The following is an 18902-nucleotide window of genomic DNA, read 5'->3' as shown; positions in this document are numbered from 1 at the left end:
TATTTTGTTGTTCTTTTTCCAATTCTTTAAGGTGGGACATTAGGTTGTTTCTTTGAGCTATTTCTTGTTTCTTTATGTGAGCTTGCATTGCTTCTGGTGCTCTACACGATCAGAGAATCTTCTCTAGTAACGAACTATAGAAATGATCCCTGAAAGTATAGTCTTCATTCCTCAACTTTTGATTGCACCTTTCCTAAAATATTCTTCTTTTCACCTTACCTCCAGGCTTTTTTTTTTAAAGATTTGTTTATTTATGCATACAGAGCTGGGGTACAGGCCAGAGGTGCATGGGCAGCAAGAAGATTCCCCAGAGACAGAGTGGGGAGCAGAACAGACCAGCTGATGAAGTACACTCTCTAAGGGGAGCAGCGGGCAGGTCAGGAGAGATCTGTTACACCATGTGGATCACCTCTGGGGCAGTCGGGGATCGTACTCATGCTGAAGTGGCTTTAGCTTCTCAGTGCTTTGCTTTAACCCAGTGCCACCAGGGAGGGCCCACCTCCAGACTTTTTAACAAATTTTTGTCCACTACGATGCTTTTCTTTTGTCCATAGGTTAAATTAAGGATTCTCAACTGGGTTTGATTAAGACCTCCAGGGGAGACTTAGTAATGTCTGGAGTCTTTGGATTGTCACATCTGGGTGGGGAGCAAGAGTGGCCCTGGTATGTACTAAGTAGAAACCAAGGTGAAGTGTTATTAAACATCCACAATACATGGGCAGCCCTCCATAAAGAAAAAACAAAACAACAAAACAAAGGTGAAAGGTCAAGAAACCTTGACTTACCTATTGTGCTTCCATGATGTTAACTCCTCGGTTCTCTTTAGGAATAAAGTTATATCTAACTCGGATATCTCCCAAATCTCTATTTCTAACCAAATTTATTTTCTGAATATCACAACTCATAAACTATATACTATTGGACATCTTCTGTTTAATATACTACAGATAGTCCTTCTGTTTATTTAGTTTGTTCTGTTTTATTACCTTAGTAGGAAAAAATTGTTCATGATTGTAAATGTCTTTTGTGACATGTAATTATCATTTGTAATACTAGATAATTCATATACTTTTATTTTAAAATAACAAACAGTATGAGATAAGAAAGCAAGGTTTAGGGTTGTACACAAGCAGTTGAAGAGTAAGTCTTGTGTCTTTTAGGTCAGAAAATGTTGTACCTACTGAACCTTGCAGAAGAAAAGCAGATTTTTGCATTAATTAAGGACTTCTCCTTTCATTTTTGAACACAAGGACGTGATCTAGTTCTACTTGCTCCAGAGTATTTACTACATAATTCTGTAGAATTGAACTCCTTCTGTGACACTATAAGGTTACAATAAATACCAGTTGCCATTCATTTACATTTATTTAATTCAAAGATCCTATCTTACATGACTTTTAATTGTCTAAAGTGCTGAAATAACTGCTTCTCATGAGATATTTGATGGATGTCAAAAGAGGGCAGTTCCCAAGCAAATTACATTTTCGAATACCTCTCAGTCCCACTTTTTGTTATCTCCTTCTCTACTAGTAAATTCCCCAAAGTGAGTCCATGTGCCCCTCCCCCATACAGACAACCCCCAAACTAACCCATTACTTGCATTTGGAAAAATCACCAGTGAGCAACTACCACTTTACAGAGAGTGGGTGAGTCCCTTTAGGAATACCCTGATGGGTCAGCAAGGGAAAGCCAGAGGCAGCAAAGAGACCCATCCTGGGACCAGTCATATGGGGAGTTAGAACTTTTCCCTGAAGCTTGTATTTACAGGGTGCTTTTTCAAATTATATATCTCTTAGGGAAACTAGCTGACTTTGTTGACAACATGATAAGATATCTGAGAGGAAAGGATGGTACCCTGAGACTTGCAGATTCTAAAGTAAGAGGAGATCCCAGTGTTCCAGAAACCACTACTTTCTTGAAAAGCACAGTCTCCTTCGTCTGACTGGGAGCAGCTTTCTAGAGAGCTGCCCATCTGTCTGTCTGAAAAACAAGGCACCATGTGTACCATGTGGAGCCCAGCACAGAAGTGTGGAGGGAGAGTGGGTTACAGATGGATGAAGAAGAGGGGTATAGAGACGATATCAGACAAAGTCTGTGGACTTTCCACCTGACCCAATCTCAGAGTGGTGGCCAAGGTTCAGTGAGCCCCAAAGCGAACAAGGAACAGCCTCTTCTGACTCCACATCTTCCAACTTTATCCTTTAGGGCTTCCAATTCCCGATAGTGACACCCCACATTGAATCCAGAGCTTACATCCATGGCGTGGTCATCCATAAGTGGTGCCCTGGTGTCATATTTTCTCATGTTTCCCTGTCACTCACTCACTTTTAGGATTTGGGGTGCCATCTAGAGTCATGAAAAAGGAGGGGTGGAAATGATCATCCTGAAAAGGGATGGGCTCTATGACCTTGCTACCTTGTACATTGCTTGCCATGTCGCCTCTGATGTCGGTGGAATGGAGCCTACATCTGCTGTTTTCTCCCACTGAGACACTAGGTTTTCTTCCCAGGCTATGAATAAGTAAGGCCTTTTCTTCCTCTTCTGCCCACCCCATTGTTTCACACATTAAAGACACAGACATTAAGAGACCAGGGCAGGTTAAGTACTTAGGCTAGGCGTGGGAGATGAAACTAGGGAAGCCCTATATCCTGAGTTGTTTCCATCTCTGGAATGTTTAGCCAACTACTAGTTGGCTGCAATCATGTGCTGGGTGGGGCTGAGCACAGGGAGGTTCGACCATGCCAGAGAAGAGCACAGGCAGGAGGTTCAGGTTTCTACAAAGACTCTCTGGTGAGAGCATTATTTCTGCTGAACTCTGTAAGATGAGAAGAAAGTTGCAGGGAACTGAGGGCAGGTGCTGTAAATGGGTGACGTGTCAATGATGAGAGACACAGAATTGTGGTTGAAGTGTATGTTATTGGGGTGTGACCATGGGATAGAGGCCATAGAGCAGGAAAGAAAGGTGTGAAAGCAAACAAGACAAGTGACCAAATCACAAGGGGCTCCATTAAGAACTTAATTCTATTTTGCAATCCTTCAGTCCAAATAAGGAGATTCAGTCAAAAAGCAGGAAGTGAACAAAGGGTGGGAGTCCTAGAAAAATAGAAGATGAGGTCATTCCTTATACAAAGTTTGTAGTCAAAGGATAGAAAAGTATGTGAAATTTTCAGTATAAAAATTTAAACTGAAAATAATCAACCATGAAAGTCTAAGGCAGGCCAAAAACTGCAGGAAGTATAGGAGAATGCGAGTTCATGAAAAGGCAGGGTTAGCGCGGCTGTGCTGTGGGCGTGACATGGGCACCAAAGATGCTGAAGAGGCTGGGTGCTCAGCTTCAAGAGGCAGAATGGTTTCCTTACTGAGGCTTCTTATTTTCAATAGAAGGTGTCAACATGGCTATTGATTCTCGGCATTTCTCCAAGCATTTAGATCTCTGTGTCACTAACAGTATGAAATACCTATAATCCAGTTCCTAAACAGAATAAAATACTGTTATATGACTCACATATGGAACAGAAACAAAAATACTCAAGGAAGAAATGATATTTCTAGAGTCCATCTGTTGCTTTGACCATTGAAGTCTACATAATTTTTAACATTATCTCCTTACAGGTAGAAACCCCTTTAATAGATTATGTTATGATTTTTGTCTTCAGGTTATATAAGTGTTTCAAATATAGATGATTGAAATGTTTGCCCTGGGGACACTGTTGTGAAAATGGCATTTCATATTTAAGGACTTAGTGTGCTTTAAATGAAAAACAATGATATAAATTTATTTGAGGCCCAGTTACTAGCAGGAAAACTTTACTTCCTTAAAAAAAAAAAAAAAGAAAAAAGAAAAAAACAAAGTAGGAAAATATTACCTCTCTTTTTTCTTTGGTTATCTAGAGATACAATACTATATTTGAGTCTCAGTTATAGCAGTCAGCAAGCCTCTGGTTTGTGTATTTGTGTTTAAGTTTTGCCCTGGATTGTTATTTTTTAATATTTGTTCATGTTAATGTGTGTGTTCTTGGTCAAATGTGTGTATGGGTGGTTGAAAAAGAAAGGAAAACAATTAAATAGATGACAAAGGGGGAAAAATCCTAGAAAAAGAAGGGAAAGAAAGAGAATAATGAGAGAGACTGGTTTGAGGTGAGGAAAGAAATGAGAGAAAGTTTGGGGCAGGAAACCCTTGGGAAGTTGCTTAAACACTGTCTCAGCCACCAGTATCTTAGGCGTAGACACAGGCTGGGTAACACAGAGACCTGCCCTTTTCTGATGGCCCACAGCCATCCTCAGAAAACTCCTTTGACCCTTAGTTAAGTGACCAATACATTGAGGAACTGGTCACCAGTACACTGAGAAACCATTACAAACCTCATTCCAGTCCACACAGACCAATGCCCAGTAGAAGTTATTCCAGGTGCTCTCTGTTTAGTGTCCTGAGCAGAAAGTTGGAGACAAGACTAGCAGAGATGAAACTCATAATATGTAGTCCAAAAAAAAAAAAGGGGGGGGGGAGATGGAATAACACAAAGAATGACAGCAGAAATGCAAAGGGAAAAATAGCACCACATACAGAGAACATATTTCCAGAACCAGCCACAAAAATATGGGCGGTCATTTACTTCTATCATGCAGGCCATCATAAAGAAATCTGAAGAACTCAAAATAGACACAGAATATAAGGTAACTGAAAACTAGTGAATGTCCTCAGAAACAAAATCAATAAACACAATATTGAAAATAATATCCTAAAGACAAATATAAGGGAATTGTAGGATGAAAAACATATTTACAAGAGGAGATGAAAATAATATAGGAAGTTATAGATGAAGGGTAAACCAAAGGGAAGAATAAATCAATGAACTTAAAGATACAACTTACAAAAGCAGCAAGATGAAAGAAGAAAAAGAAAAACAAGTAATAATAATAGTAATAATAATAAAAGGAACACTTACTGAACTATCCTATGAGGAAAGGAAATTAAAGAATAATGGGTATTCCAAAAGGGGAAGAGAGACAAAAAGAAGCAGAGAACATATCTGAAGAAATAATAGAAGAAAATTTTCCAACCCTGGAAAAGGAAATTAAGATATAAATTCAGGAATCTAAAAGAAGACAGGAGTGGACACAACATAATGACTAAGGAACATATATCAACAGGACATAACAATCATCAACATATACTCACCAAATGCAGGAGCACCAAAAATGTATTAAGCAACTGATATCAACTAAGAAAATAAACAAAATGTGACCAACACCAGGGCACATAAAGGTGAAACTTCTGGGTTAAGACAAAAAATATTGAAGTTAGGAAGGGGTAGAAGCAGATAACCTAAAAAGGAGCATAGATCAGGCTGATATCATGCTTCTTATAAGAAACACTTATCAAGGAGGGAATAGAAAGATGTGTTTGACAAACTTACAGAAAAATCTATAAATGAGAATACTACATCCCGCAAGACTCTACTTTACATATGAGGAATTAAAAAAGATCTTGTCAAACAAGGGAAAGCTGAAGGAGTTTGCTAAAACTAAGTATTCCTTCCCAAATAAATATTGAAAGGAACTCTATTATCTAAGCTAAATAGATAAAGACAAAGAAATAACAGAAGAAAGAGACACAACCACAAAGCTAATGAGAAAATGTCAGCAACAGACATTTACTCTAAATGTTAACAGACTAAATCCACCAATTAAAAGATGCAGAATATCTGGTTGGATTGGGAAAGGTAATCCTAACCTGCTGTCTCAAGGAAATAATACACCTAATTCCAAAGATAAACGTAGGCTCAATGCAAAGGGCTGGAAAATAATTCTACAAGCAAATGGAACCCAAGTTGAAAGGCTGAGACAGCCATACTAATATCAGATAATGTATATTTCCAGTTAAAAACGGTAACAAGACACAGCAGTGGACACAACATAATGACTAAGGAACATATATCAGCAGGACATAACAATCATCAACATACACTCACCAAATGCAGGAGCACCAAAATGTATTAAGCAACTGATATCACCTAAGAAAATAAGCATTGGAAAAAGACACATTTGTTGCAGGGAACTTCAGCATCCCACTCTCACCAATGAACAAATCAATGAGACCAAAAAAGAAAGAAAAAAAAGTGAATAGAGATAGAGATATAATAGCTTTAAACAAAGAATCATACCAAATGAACATAATAGGACCACAGCTAAAACATAACATATATTTTTTCAAGTGAATCTTCTCCAGGATTGAAAATATATTAATGAAGTTATGAAGGTTGAAATCATAGTAAGTAGATTCTCAGTCCATAAAATCATCAAACTAGATATCAACTACAAAGAGAAAGGGAAAACCGGGCCCTCCCTGGTGGTGCAACAGGTTAGGACACAGCACTGCAAGGTAGTTGCAGCCACTTCAGTGCGAGTTTGATCACTGGCCCCAGAGCTGACCCACATGGCACAGCAGACCTCTCCTGTCTCACCTGCGCTCCCCTCAGCAGTGGACTTCCTCAGTCGGCCTGTCCTGCTCCCAACTCTGTGGTGAATCCTCTCACTGCTCTTGCACCTCTGGCCTGTACTGCATTTCTATATGCATAAATAGATGAATCTTTTTAAAAAATAAAGAAGGGGTGGCCCTCCCTGGTGGCGCAGCGGGTTAAAGCACTGCACTGAGAAACTAAATCCACTTCCGTATGAGTTCGATCCCCGCCTGCCCCGGAGGCGACCACATGGCGTGGGACCCTCCTGACCTGCCCGCTGCTCCCCTCAGCAGTGTACTTCGTTGATCTGCCTGTTCTGCTTCCCGCTCTGTCTCTGGTGAATCCTCTCACCCTCCGCATCTCTGGCCTGTACCTCAGTTCTATATGAATAAATAAATAAATCTTAAAAAAAAATAAAATAAATAAGGGGAAACCTCTAATATATGGAGACTAAACAATACAATACTAAAAGACCACTGGATCAACAAGAAAATCAGAGGATAAATCAAAACGTATCTTAAGACAAATGGCTACACGGACACAATCTCACAATGTGTGGGACATAGCAAAAGCAGTATTAAGAGGAAAATACATAGCAAGACTAGCTAACATCAAGAAAAAAAAAAGAGATCAAATAAATAACCCTGCCTCTTATCTCAAGAATTAGGAAAAGAAGAAGAAGAAGACGACAACAACAAAAATCCAAAAGTCAGCAGAAGGGGAGAAGTAATAAAAATTAAACCACAAAATAATCAAATATAAAGCAAAAAGAGTCTAAAAGATTAACAAAACCAAAGCTGGTTCTTTGGAAAATCAAATAAAGTTGACAAAGCTCTAGCTGGACTTATGAACAAAAGGGGAGAAAGCTCAAATAAATAGTAAGAGAAATGAAAGAACTTATAACAGGCACTTCAGATATTCAGAAGATAAGAGATTATTTAGGAACATTTGTACTTGTGCAAAGTTCAACAACCTAAGTGAGATGAACAGATTTTTAAATTAGCCAGTCATCCAAGACTAAATAGAGAAAAAACAGGGAAACTGAACAAGCAAGAAAGTTGAAAAAGTAATAAAAAAAAATGAGAAAGAATGAAGGAATACTATTAAGCACATTTTATAAAACTAACATTACACTAAATGCCAAAACCAAAGATTTTGACACCCAAAAAGAAAATTACAGACTGATCTTCCTAATGAACATGACATTAAAATCTTCAATAAAATTTTAGCAAAATGAATCTAACAATGCATTGGGAGGATTATACATCATGACAAAGTGGGATTTATACCAGGAACACAATGGTTCAACACTGAAAAATCATTCAGTGTAACTCACCACACCAACAAAAAGTAAAACAAAAACCACATGGTCATATAAATAGGTGCCAAGAAAACATTGGTAAGATTCAGCATCCATTTATGATGAAAACCCTTGAAAAACTGGGAATGAATTGGCTACATCTTAAAATAATGAAAGTCACACATGACAAACCACAGCTAGTATCATTCTTAAGGGTATAAAACTGAAACCCTTTTCAATAAGATTTGTACAATAAAGAGAGGCTCACTCTCACCACTACTATTCAATGTAGTATTAGAAGTCCTTGCTAGAGAAATTAGGCAAGAGAAAGCAATAAAATGAATCCAAGTTAGGAAAGAATAAAGTATCATTATTTGCAGATGATAGGATAATATGCAGAGATAAACCAGTTCAGCAAAGTGACAGACTACAAAATCAGCACCGAAAATCAGTCGCCTTCCTATCTGCAAACAATAAGCCAAAAGAAAAAAATAAGAAAGCCATTTTATTTATAATCTTACTAAAAAATTTAAGTATTTGGGAATAAATCTAACAAAGGAGGTGGTGGAAGCTACCACGGAAATTCATAAGACATCATTAAAATAAATAGAAGAGGAACAAAAAAATGGAAAAATATTCCTTGCTCATGAATTGGAAGGTTCAACATTGTCAAAATGATCCTACTCAAGCAATTTGCAGAACAATGGAGGCTTTGGTGGTCAGAGAGCTACAAGGACCCTCCCTAAGGCGAGAAACCACTCTTCCCATCTGGTCAGAATATTAACAAAGATGCAAAACAATGGTAACTAAAAAAATTACACAACAGTAAAGGGGAAACAGTTTATTTAACATCTAAAGGGGGAAAAAAAAAGATTGGGAAAGGAATATAGACTAACTGAGGCAAGTAGGAGCCTCAGAATTTTTTTGAGCAGAAAGTAGCAACATGAAATGTGTTTTAGGAAGGTTGGCTTAATTGCAATGCTAAGAACCAAAATAGGGAAAAGCTTAGGGAGGTAATTCTCAGGAAGATTAAAGAATGGGCAGGTGTATGGGGAAGCATTTGAAGAGGAAAGTGAATCCAGCTGGATATGAGAAATAATTGGATGAGTCAGTGATTACAGCAGGTAGGTTATTATTGCTAGAGAGTTAAATTAGAGGAAGGGGGGTTGGGTGTTTTAGAGGCATAGGAAAAAAAGAGAAAGAGAGCAGAAAGAGACAGATATATTTCTGATTGTAGGGTTGTAAAATCTTTAATGTTTCTTTTTGTCTTAACTTTACCTGCCTAAAACTAAATGGCTATTTCTTCACCATACTCTATGCCCTCGAAGCAACTGGTTTCCCAGTAGAAAAAATATTGTTATGACATATTGGCCAAGCTACATATTAACCCAAAAGCTAATAGTGCAGTAAGTAAAATATCACTTAGAAGATTTGGAAAGTTATTGTTTAAATACCTCTGCAATTGACATACAAATTCAATCGTAATGGCAATGTTGTCTTCCTCAGTCTAACGGAACATTCGTTTTTCTTTACAGATCAGTAAAGCCTTTTTACTTTTCTTCTAATATTTTGTTATGAAAAATTTCAAACATGAAACCAAATTTGAAAGAATTGTATAGTGAATACCTATATCATCTGCCACTGGCATACGAATATTAATAGCTTATTTTATTCACTTCATCTCAAATCTATCAACACATCAACTCAGCTTTTTTTTTTTGGTGCATTTCAGAGTAAGTTGAAAGCATTACTGTTCTTCTGCAGTAAATAAGACTTGGTTTTTAATTTTCATTTTCTGTATTCTTACCAGGTTGAGTGACCTTTGTTAGCTCAACTAAGTAGATCTGGAGATCAAAGAGAAAAATCTCTGTGGGTGGTTTACATTTTCAATTCCTCCTCCTTCTCCTCCTCCTCGGGCATTTTAGTATTGACTTTTTAATTACAGCAGTGCCTAGCCTGTGCACTTGACTTCCTAGAAAGTAGAAAAAACTGTTTGTATAAATTCAATTATCTTTTAAACTCTAGTATTTGACTGAAAAGGTGCCTGCAGGTGTTGTATGTGGAAGTTTTTAAAAGTTCCCCCTTAGGCCCTCCCTGGTGGTGCAGCGGGTTAAAGCACAGCACTGAGAATCTGAAGCCACTTCCACATGAGTTCGATTCCCGCCTGCCGCCTGCCCCGGAGGAGACCACATGGCGAGCCAGACCTCTCCTGGCCCGCCCGCTGCTTCCCTCAGCAGTGTACTTCGTAGATCTGCCTGTTCTGCTCCCCACTCTGTCTTTGGTGAAGCCTCTCACCGCCCCTGAGCCTCTGGCCTGTACCCCAGTTCTGTATGCACAAATAAATAAATAAATCTTAAAAAAAAAAAAAAAGTTCCCCCTTAGAGATATTAGCAATAGAGCCTATGTCTACATTTTCGGATTCCCAGACATCAGATTAACCTGAAACACATCTCTACATCTCTGCATCTCTACCAACCATGGGTATGTTTAACAACAGATAGTCTCTACTTTCAAGTAGAACATATTCTCCAGAAAGATGGCAGACCGTTGTTCCATCTGTAGGGATTTAAAGGTAGAAACTGTATTGAGTGAAGTTGTAAGGAGGGAGGTAAATGTTTTTAGTTAACAAATAGATGGTATTATCAAGACCTAGCTTTGACTTAGTAGGCGTTACAAAACAACTATTACTATGTGTTTTACTGTGTATAGATTTTAAGCTTTTTATAACAAAGCTGGGTCTAGCAGCACATTGTTCAATTTTCTTTGCCTCCTCATGGATTTGCCAGAGGAAAATTTGTGAAGACTTTCCTTTTTAAAACAAATTTTAAAAGAATATATACACTGAGTACATAGTAAGCAAAAAGATCTTCGTTAACATATCCAGAAATGAAATATTGTCAGTTCAATAAAACTTTATTTAAACATGTTTATCCATGGACATGATAAACAAACCAGAGGCATGATCTTAGAGACTTTGGGGAGAAGACCTCCATTAGGGAAGAGCCAATGCACAGAATTAACTCTCAGATCCAAAGGTTGCTTGAACAAAGGAAGGGTGGAGATGATGAAGCAAACACAAAGTAGGCAAATGCCTAGTGAGTTAATTGTTAGTTCCATCTGAAGGAGGAAGTCACTCAGTGACTTGTCCAAAAGGTAGAAGCTGGCTGGTTTATGTTGATAACCTCAGATGAGCACAAGCACTAGTCCAATAAGGAAATGAAATAGAAGGAGTCAAAGATCATATTTTTAAGGCTATTGTCTGAGTTTTAAAATTTGAAGTCTCCCTGGGTTTCTTTCACTTGAGAAAATTAAGTTCTTTTGGCCATATGAATCTTAGGGATAAGAGCATGACCTTCCCAGACTTATAGATCCATCTTTGGGGTCAAATGACAGTGTGGTGAACAATTGTTGGACCCGTGGGTTATCCCAGTGTTTACGAATTTTGTTGGAGTAAGGCAAATGCATTCCATTGTGAGTTTATAGCACAGGGAGTTGTTTATTATAGCTAGTTATCTACTGGTAAGAACTGAGAAAAATAAGTGCTCATTATTGTTCACATTGCCACTCATGTAACCTTGTAAGAATTTTCTATGGGCTGGTAAATTTCAGTACTTATCTACAAGGCTATTTTGCAACCGGGAATCTAACATGCAATTATTATACTAACACTTAATTTAATATGTCATGCTTATACTTCTGTCTTTAAGATAGTAAATGATAGAAGCCATTATATCAAGGAAAGGAAGAAAAGGTATAATTTAGTAGAAAGGGATGGGTAAAGAACAACATTAGCCTTTTTTTAACTGAAGCTTTTGAAATGAGATATTTAAAGGAAAATCTACCCAAATGATGGCTTAATTGACAAGGAAAAATAACTTCATTCTTTCCCCTCTGTTTACACACACTATTGTTTCCGCCAGTGATGTTTTGTTTACCTTGGAAGGAAATATTTTACCCCCTCTGAGATAATTAATTTTTGTCAGCTTCCCTGTTTATAAGGGAAACTGAGAAACTGTTAATTGAAATACAGAATGAGTCACTGTTTTCAGTAATTTTTGGCAGTGTTCTAATTTGTGTCAATCTAGCCTAATTATTAGATTTTTTGGAAGCAAAAGCATATTTGATTTTTCTCTTACTGAATTTGTTCTTCCTCCTTTGGAAAAAAAAAAAAATATGTGCTGCCTGACATAGGTTATATAATTTATATCAACATGAGGTGAAATACCAGTCCATTTGAAATACCAGGAGGTTTATTGCATCACGCTTGGCTCTTCACAGTAGCTCAATATTTAGAAAGCTCACAGAATGTGGTCTTCCTCCTTTCCTCATTCCTACGCCCAGCCCAGGCCTGAAAATGTGATTCTTTTTAAGACCTTTTCACTGGTATTAAGCCACAGTATATGGCCCGTCACTAATGACATCACTGAAGTAAGCTTCCCAGAAGCCATCAGGGAGAATTCATTTGGAAACCCAAATGAATGTCACTCGCAGAGGGCAGGCTCCTAGAAGAGGCAGCCAGTCATGCATTCCTGAATTATTTGCTGTAAAAGCATTAATCACTGAGAACTCATTTGCTCCTAATGCAAACACACTACATTATTCCACAGGAATTCTGTTCCAAATGATCATTAATGCAGAGAACGGAAGCCGCTGACGGTGGCCAGGGTTAATAAAATCTGTCAGATCAATGGCCAGTATAATGAGAATGTTAACGGTTCCTAATAGAAGCTGGGTCTTCCTGGCTCTGGCAGAGTGAAGCAAGCAGAGTGGCAGGTGGCTGTGCTGGGCATTCGGCCTCTCTCTTGCCTGCCTACTGAGGTGGCCTCTGAGTGAGGAAGCACTGATGTTAGTCACTGAGTGTTGTCAGGGCTCTGAAGCGGTTTGTGACTGGGGCCATAGGCACCAGCTGTGGGCTGGGGCAGGGATGGGATGGGGGCCCAGGGGTGGTTTCTCCACACTTCTGCCACGGCACTCCAGCAGCTCACACACCACAGCCCCTTGCAGGTGGCAGGCCTGGCTGCGTCTGAACACCTGGCATGCAGACATCCCAGACCGTCACCCAGCCCCACTCCACATTCGACCCGCAAGGAGAGGAGAGGCAGCATTAACAAAAACAGTGGTAGTGGCAGCTAGTCCCTCACATTCTTTGGGAGTTCTCATGGGCCTCGACTCAGCCTCACACCACTTACCACAATGCTCAGAGCAGCGCCTCTGTGCAGTGTGTGCGTTTCTCTGTCCCGGAGGAAGCTGAGGTTCGCACAGCTGTAGGAAATGCCTGAAGTCAGGTTCTAGAGTCTGGGCCCTTCCTTATGAAAGAGAAAGGCACAGATGCTGCGGCCTACACTCTAACCAAATAAAGACATAGAGTTACGCATCAATTATAGCAGTCGCTGGGCTCAGGGATGTCACAGTGCCAGGGATGTCACAGTCGCCAGGCTCCCGCACCCAGCTGACTCTTAAGATGGAGTCACCCCTACTTCAGCACTGTCATATGCATCATGTTTCTGTCAGCTGGGGAGTGGGCCTGCAAGTCCTTGCTCTTCTATGTTCAACCAGTCAGGATGTTGAGACCGGCTTTGTAGGGTAGACCTGAAAGCTATGGCCTGTCTACAGCCCTGCGCCTCTAGGCTTTGTCACTAACACCTGGGCAACCAGACCTTTAAGGGGCTGCAGGTTTGGTGCTGCCTCACTGCAGCTTTGACAGGGCCATTCCAGGAGGCCTTGAAGCCAGTGCTGCCCTACACTTGAGTCACCCCTCACTTATCCCAGTCAAATGCATCTCATTTCCCTTATCTGGGGGGTTGTGCTGCTGACCTCGCCCGGTCTTGCTGGGGCAGAGTGGGAGGAAGGGCTGGCCTCCCAAGACAAGAGGGTGTGACTGGAGCAAAGGCCACAAGCTGCTGGCACAGGAGGCTGAGACAGGGGTGCTGTGACATCCCTACTCCCAGCGACTGTTGCAGCTGATGCAGTGACACAGGTGCCTCCAGGCTCTGGACTGGGGACTGGAGTGGGATGAGGTTCACCAGTGGGGAATGTCAGCACAAGGGGGTTCCAGGAGCTGAGGATATTAGGGTACAGGGGTGAAAAAGGAATCTAGTAACATAAAAATGTAAAATATCAACACTATTGGTTGTTTCCAATAATGCAGAGTGCAGTAGAAGAGTTAATAAATGTGTTTAATGAATGAGAGGGTGTTGCACATGGCATGTCACCTCTCCCAGGTTAGGTCCAGATCCCGGAAGAAGACAGAGGTCGGTAACCTTTGCACCTAAGTACAACACTATCCCTAAAGATGTATATCCTTTTTTATGTCATTAAAAATCTAATGTTAAGGGACCCTCCCTGGAGGTTCAATGAGTTAAAGCACAGTACTATGAAGCTGTCCACAGCCACTACAGCACCAGTGTCATCCTGGCCAGGGAGCTGACCCACATGGTGCGGCAGACCTCTCCTGTCTCGCCCGCTGCTCCCCTCAGCAGAGTATTTCAGTACATCTGCCAGTTCTGCTCCCCACTTTGTTTCTGTGTTTCTGGTGAATCCTCTCAACCCCTGCACCTCTGCCAGTACCCCAGCTCTTATATAAATATATATTTAAATATAAATATATATAATATATATATTTTTTAATTCTAATGTTAAGGATTTAAAAGATGTGACAAGACAGTATAATGGAGGGCGTGGAACAGGGAAGGCATGGGGAAGACAAGGATTTCTCCAAGGGACACTCTCTCACGCATCTCATGGCACCTACTGCCTGTCCCAAGCCAGTTACCTGGTGCTATATGCAGTGGGGTACACAGAGCCAGGCCAGTGTGTTTGATTCCCCTCCCTCCCAGCTTAGTAATGCACACCCCATGTTAGATGAGACAGCACAGGGTAAGTCAGGCAAACTGGGTGAGAGATGACCTACTGGAGAACAGAATGCAGACAGCATCATGGAAGACTGGATGGCTGCAGAGAACACAGAAAATAGGAAAATCAGGAGAGAAAATATTCCATAGAGTTGAGGCACAAACAACAGCATGAGGTGGGAGCAACGAGAATGAAGAGAAATGGCCCAGCCTAGCGGAAGAGTGGGCATGGGTATGCTGTGTGTGTGCGTGTGGGCGTGTGTGTTAGAGGAGGGAGCCGTGGACCCCAAGAGGGAGATAGTGTGTTGCAAACAGCCCGTGTACACACATATTCCTGAGTACGGAGACAACAGGGATTTCAGGAGCACTGTCTGAGTCCAGCTTTGGCAAGTTTCATCTGGTAGCCATGTAGGATGGCAGAGTGGAAAGGGGGAACTAGGGTACTGTGAGCAGCCAGGGGCCTGGTGTGGTGACTTGTCATCTTTTCTCCTACAGCACACTAGTATAGTGCTACCCTCCCTGGTTGAAATCATCCTCAGGCCGCACTGCTACCCAAAGAAGAAGAGGGGCCTCTCCTTGTTGGCTCTTGCTTGTTTCGCTTACATTACCAGGTAAGAGTTGCAGCGGGAAAACCTACTCGGATTTGTCACTGGAGAACCTGAAGGATCTTTCCAACGAAGCATACTGTCCTTTCAGAGGGTCTTGGTTCTTGGGCTAACAGATCTTTAAATGTTCAGGTCAGAAGGATTCTTGTTGTCTGGTTCTGATACTCATGGAACCATCACTCACAGAGGAATCAGCAGAAATTGACTGCAGAAATTCAGGAAGTCAGAAGCTCTTCTCTCCTGCTTGTGAACAATCGATCATTCCAAAGCTACACTTTCCCCAAGAAAATATTGATCTTTGGTTGCATTTGAAATTCAAATGTTTTAATGGCTGAATGATCTGATGTATCTAAATCCATTCCATCTAAAAGGCAGTTGACAGGTTGAGCATGTTAGATTTGGTCTATTCCTCTTGTCTGTATCACTGTCAGTTTATTAACATCAATACTTGGCACGAGACCACCTACAAGAGCATTGGGCAATTGTCTGAGGAGCTGAGAATCAGCCTAGCTAGAGGCAAGGCCCATCATTTAAGGAGGTGAGCAAGATTTCCTCCGCCAACTCCCTGGAGGCACAGAATTCTCAGAAATGTAGCCCTATGGTCTGTAATCCAGGGAAAGTACTCAGTCTTGCACCCAATAACTGAAAACCTCCCTTTCCAACTGATGGCCTTTTCTGCTGCTTTACAGCAAAGGCCATGTAAAGCTTACTCCTGTGGATTGGATCCTTCCACATGATGTTCCTTCTCTGTCTAGATTCACATAAGCTGTTCACCTCGGACAGTCTCGGTAACCCCTGAATCCTGCATGGCGGGGTGGAGGGGAGCGTAATTCAGCATATGCTTTCTCTGAAACAGAAGCCAGAGAGAGCACATTCCAAAGGGCAATAGTCTTGCCTCATCAGCCTCCTTTAGGGCTCAGATGGTGCTTCCTTTCTAGCTTTCCCAGCCCTTTTGTGACACCCACTGCCAATCTGATGCACCTCTCTTTTCCCAGTTGCTTCTCCTGTCCTGAACAAAATTCTTGATGAGGAAACCCACCCAACCTCCAGGGATCAGCGTGGTTTTCCATTGCATTTAACAAATGGCACTTTTAGAAAATAAGACTTCAGCTAGGGACATACTGGTGGGTGGTGGATGGAACACTGTGGAAAGAAGGATTCAGAGACCCACAAAAAGAGCTGTGTTATCACTTAACAATATATTCCAGTAGCATGAGAATGAAGTACATAGGATATGTGCCACGTATTTGCCATGTTTGGTTTATCCCAAAGGAAAGCTATCCCTAAAGAGAGAATATTTAGGCCTGGGGGTAGGGAAAGAAATAAACATAAAGGCATTTCTTTTTGTGTTGTATGATTGAGGAGAAGCAAGGTGGTAGGTAGCTGTCTGGAAATGCACTTAAATGTCCATACTTTGGGGTGGATATTACTCTGTTTTACTCTTTCTCCCTATGCATGACTTTTGGAGTTTACTGATAAGATATCAACTTTTCCTACCCAATGACTTGAAAGTTGACCATCAATTTTCATATCCTATTCTTATTCCTTTATCTTCAAAGCTGAACAAGACGGTAACAGAGTACTGCAGGGCACTGGGGTTGGGGGTGAAGTCTGTGGTAGCCTTATGATGAGAGGCAGTGGTCAAGGGAGCTGGGCTTATAGGTTCCTGGTCATCCTCTCCCACAATGCAGGGAATAGGGAGGTTATGGAAAGAAGGGACAAAAGGTGGGGGCCAGGCGTAGGCACGTCACACATCCATTCAATTATTCAGCAGTGCCAGGCACTCTGCTGAGGTACTGAGGACACAAAAGTGAACAGGACTCTGGGCTGCTTTTAGGGACTGTGTGAGAGGAGAATGTGAGCAAATACTTGGGACCTAGCAGTGGGAAAAGAAGTGAACATAAAGGTCTATCTTTTCATTGTAAGCGCTGAGGAGAATCAAGGTAGTCGCTGTCTCAATTTGCGATTAAATTTCCATACTTTTTGGTGTATTTTAATCTGATTTACTCTTTCTCCAGTGTAACTTTTGGAACTCACCTATAAGATTTGAGAGATGATGAGAAGAGAAAGGAATGAGATGTCTCAGGGGTAAGAACAGGGTGCTATATGAGGTGTGGAGGACTTTTTTCAGACAAGTGGTGTCAGGCTGAGATCCAAAGAATGCGTAGTAATAAGTCAAAAGCACATGGAAAAGGACATCAGATAAAGGGAAGAGCATCTATTAAGGTTAAAGGAGCTGAGTAAGAGGATAGGGAGAAGCTAGTTCGTGAGTTCACAAGGATGAATTTGAACTTTTAAGATTTCATTGTGAGAAAAATTTAAGGAGAAAAGCAAAATAATGTTTCAGAAAGATGATTCTGACTGAAGTGTGGAAAGGAAAGAGGAATAATGCAGAGAGACCACTTGGCAGAATTTGTGGTAACTTAGGAGAGCCGATGTTAGCCAGCTAAGCAGTATCAGTCAGTCTGCACATAGAGTCAGAGAGTGGGTGATGGAAGACAACGGGGAGTTCACCCAGTATTGAAGACCCAAATCCTCAGGGGTTAAATGCCCTGCAAAAGGCCAAATGGGCATGTCAAAGCTGAGGCTTAAACTAAATTCAGTGCTCCTACTCCCAACTCCTGTCCTCTTTCCACTGCATCTCACAGCAAGGTATTTGTTGAGCTTCCCCAAATGGCAAACACACCCCGATAAATGCTAAGGTGGTGGGCAAGCAAAAAGTGCATCCTGTCTCTCCAGTCTGAAGGTTCTTGCTTAAAATTAGACATTAAAATGTTAGTAATGGAGCAAATGAAGGAAAGAGAAGAGGACTCATTACTGGCAGAAATGTGATTGGTAGGTCCTAGCAGGGAGCCAGAGTGGCTTGGGACTCGGACCTCTTATAAAGAAGAAAGACTAAGTCAGCACTCGGTCCACTAGGGCCCAGTTTTGCCAGGATGAATCAAATGGGGGCATCTGACTTCTGTGCTGCTGAAGCTTCTTCTCATCTCTGTGCTTTCCTGTTAGGGGCTCAGCCCCGCGCTCTGCATCCCAGTCTTCTCAGCACTCCAGGGCCCCAGGGTGCTCTCAGACACAGATCCTCAGCAACAAAGTGACTATCCACGGAGATGTTTTAGGGATGCGGCTGTGGGTCAGTTGTGAATACGCCAGTTTAGATGGTCAAATAGGGAGACAGCACAGCAGGAGTGAGGGAAATAATATGAGCCTGGGCCAGAGAGAGCGTGAGAAATAAACATGAATCAGAAAAATAGCAATAGCTGAGCCAGGGAAGCATTTCACTGCCGAAACCATGTTAAAATGATCTAAAAATAGCCACCCAAGCCATAGGGACTGCCTCACACTTGATTTTCGCTGTTTTTCAGATTGCAAAATTGGAGGGCTGGTCTTTCAGTGACAAAACAAAACTTTACAAAGCAGTAAAAACTGCAAATCATTCATTTCCCTTGGAAAGTGTTAGTCACCTATAAATATGATAGCTCATACACTCCTCCTTTCTCTCTCACCCCAAAACATCTCACCTAACTCTCTTTGAGGCAGTGGCAAGGAGCAGGAAAATAGAAATGTTCCTCCTGCTGGCTTTTATTCATTCTCCTGACAAATATTTCCCCTAACACAGAACTGGTCCTGCTGGGAAAAGCAGTTACATAAGGTCAAAACGCAGTCTACAGTAGGCTTGTATTTAATA

General features: G+C 41.1%; 1 protein-coding gene across 1 annotated transcript in view; it reads left to right on the top strand.

Annotated features, from left to right (window-relative positions):
• The window catches only part of ADTRP (androgen-dependent TFPI-regulating protein), a 70736-nt gene that overhangs the window by 37710 nt on the left and 14124 nt on the right, over positions 1-18902 (top strand). Inside the window, exon 4 of the mRNA XM_004694741.2 lies at positions 15108-15223. Within this exon, the coding sequence (XP_004694798.2) occupies positions 15108-15223 (116 nt within the window). The remainder of the gene's footprint in view (positions 1-15107; positions 15224-18902) is intronic.

Source organism: Condylura cristata, unplaced genomic scaffold (genome assembly GCF_000260355.1).
Source record: "Condylura cristata isolate star-nosed mole 26May11 unplaced genomic scaffold, ConCri1.0 scaffold00046, whole genome shotgun sequence".
Lineage (NCBI taxonomy): Eukaryota > Metazoa > Chordata > Mammalia > Eulipotyphla > Talpidae > Condylura > Condylura cristata.
Note: the sequence above shows the minus strand (reverse complement) of the source record. Positions and strands in the feature narration are given on the sequence as shown.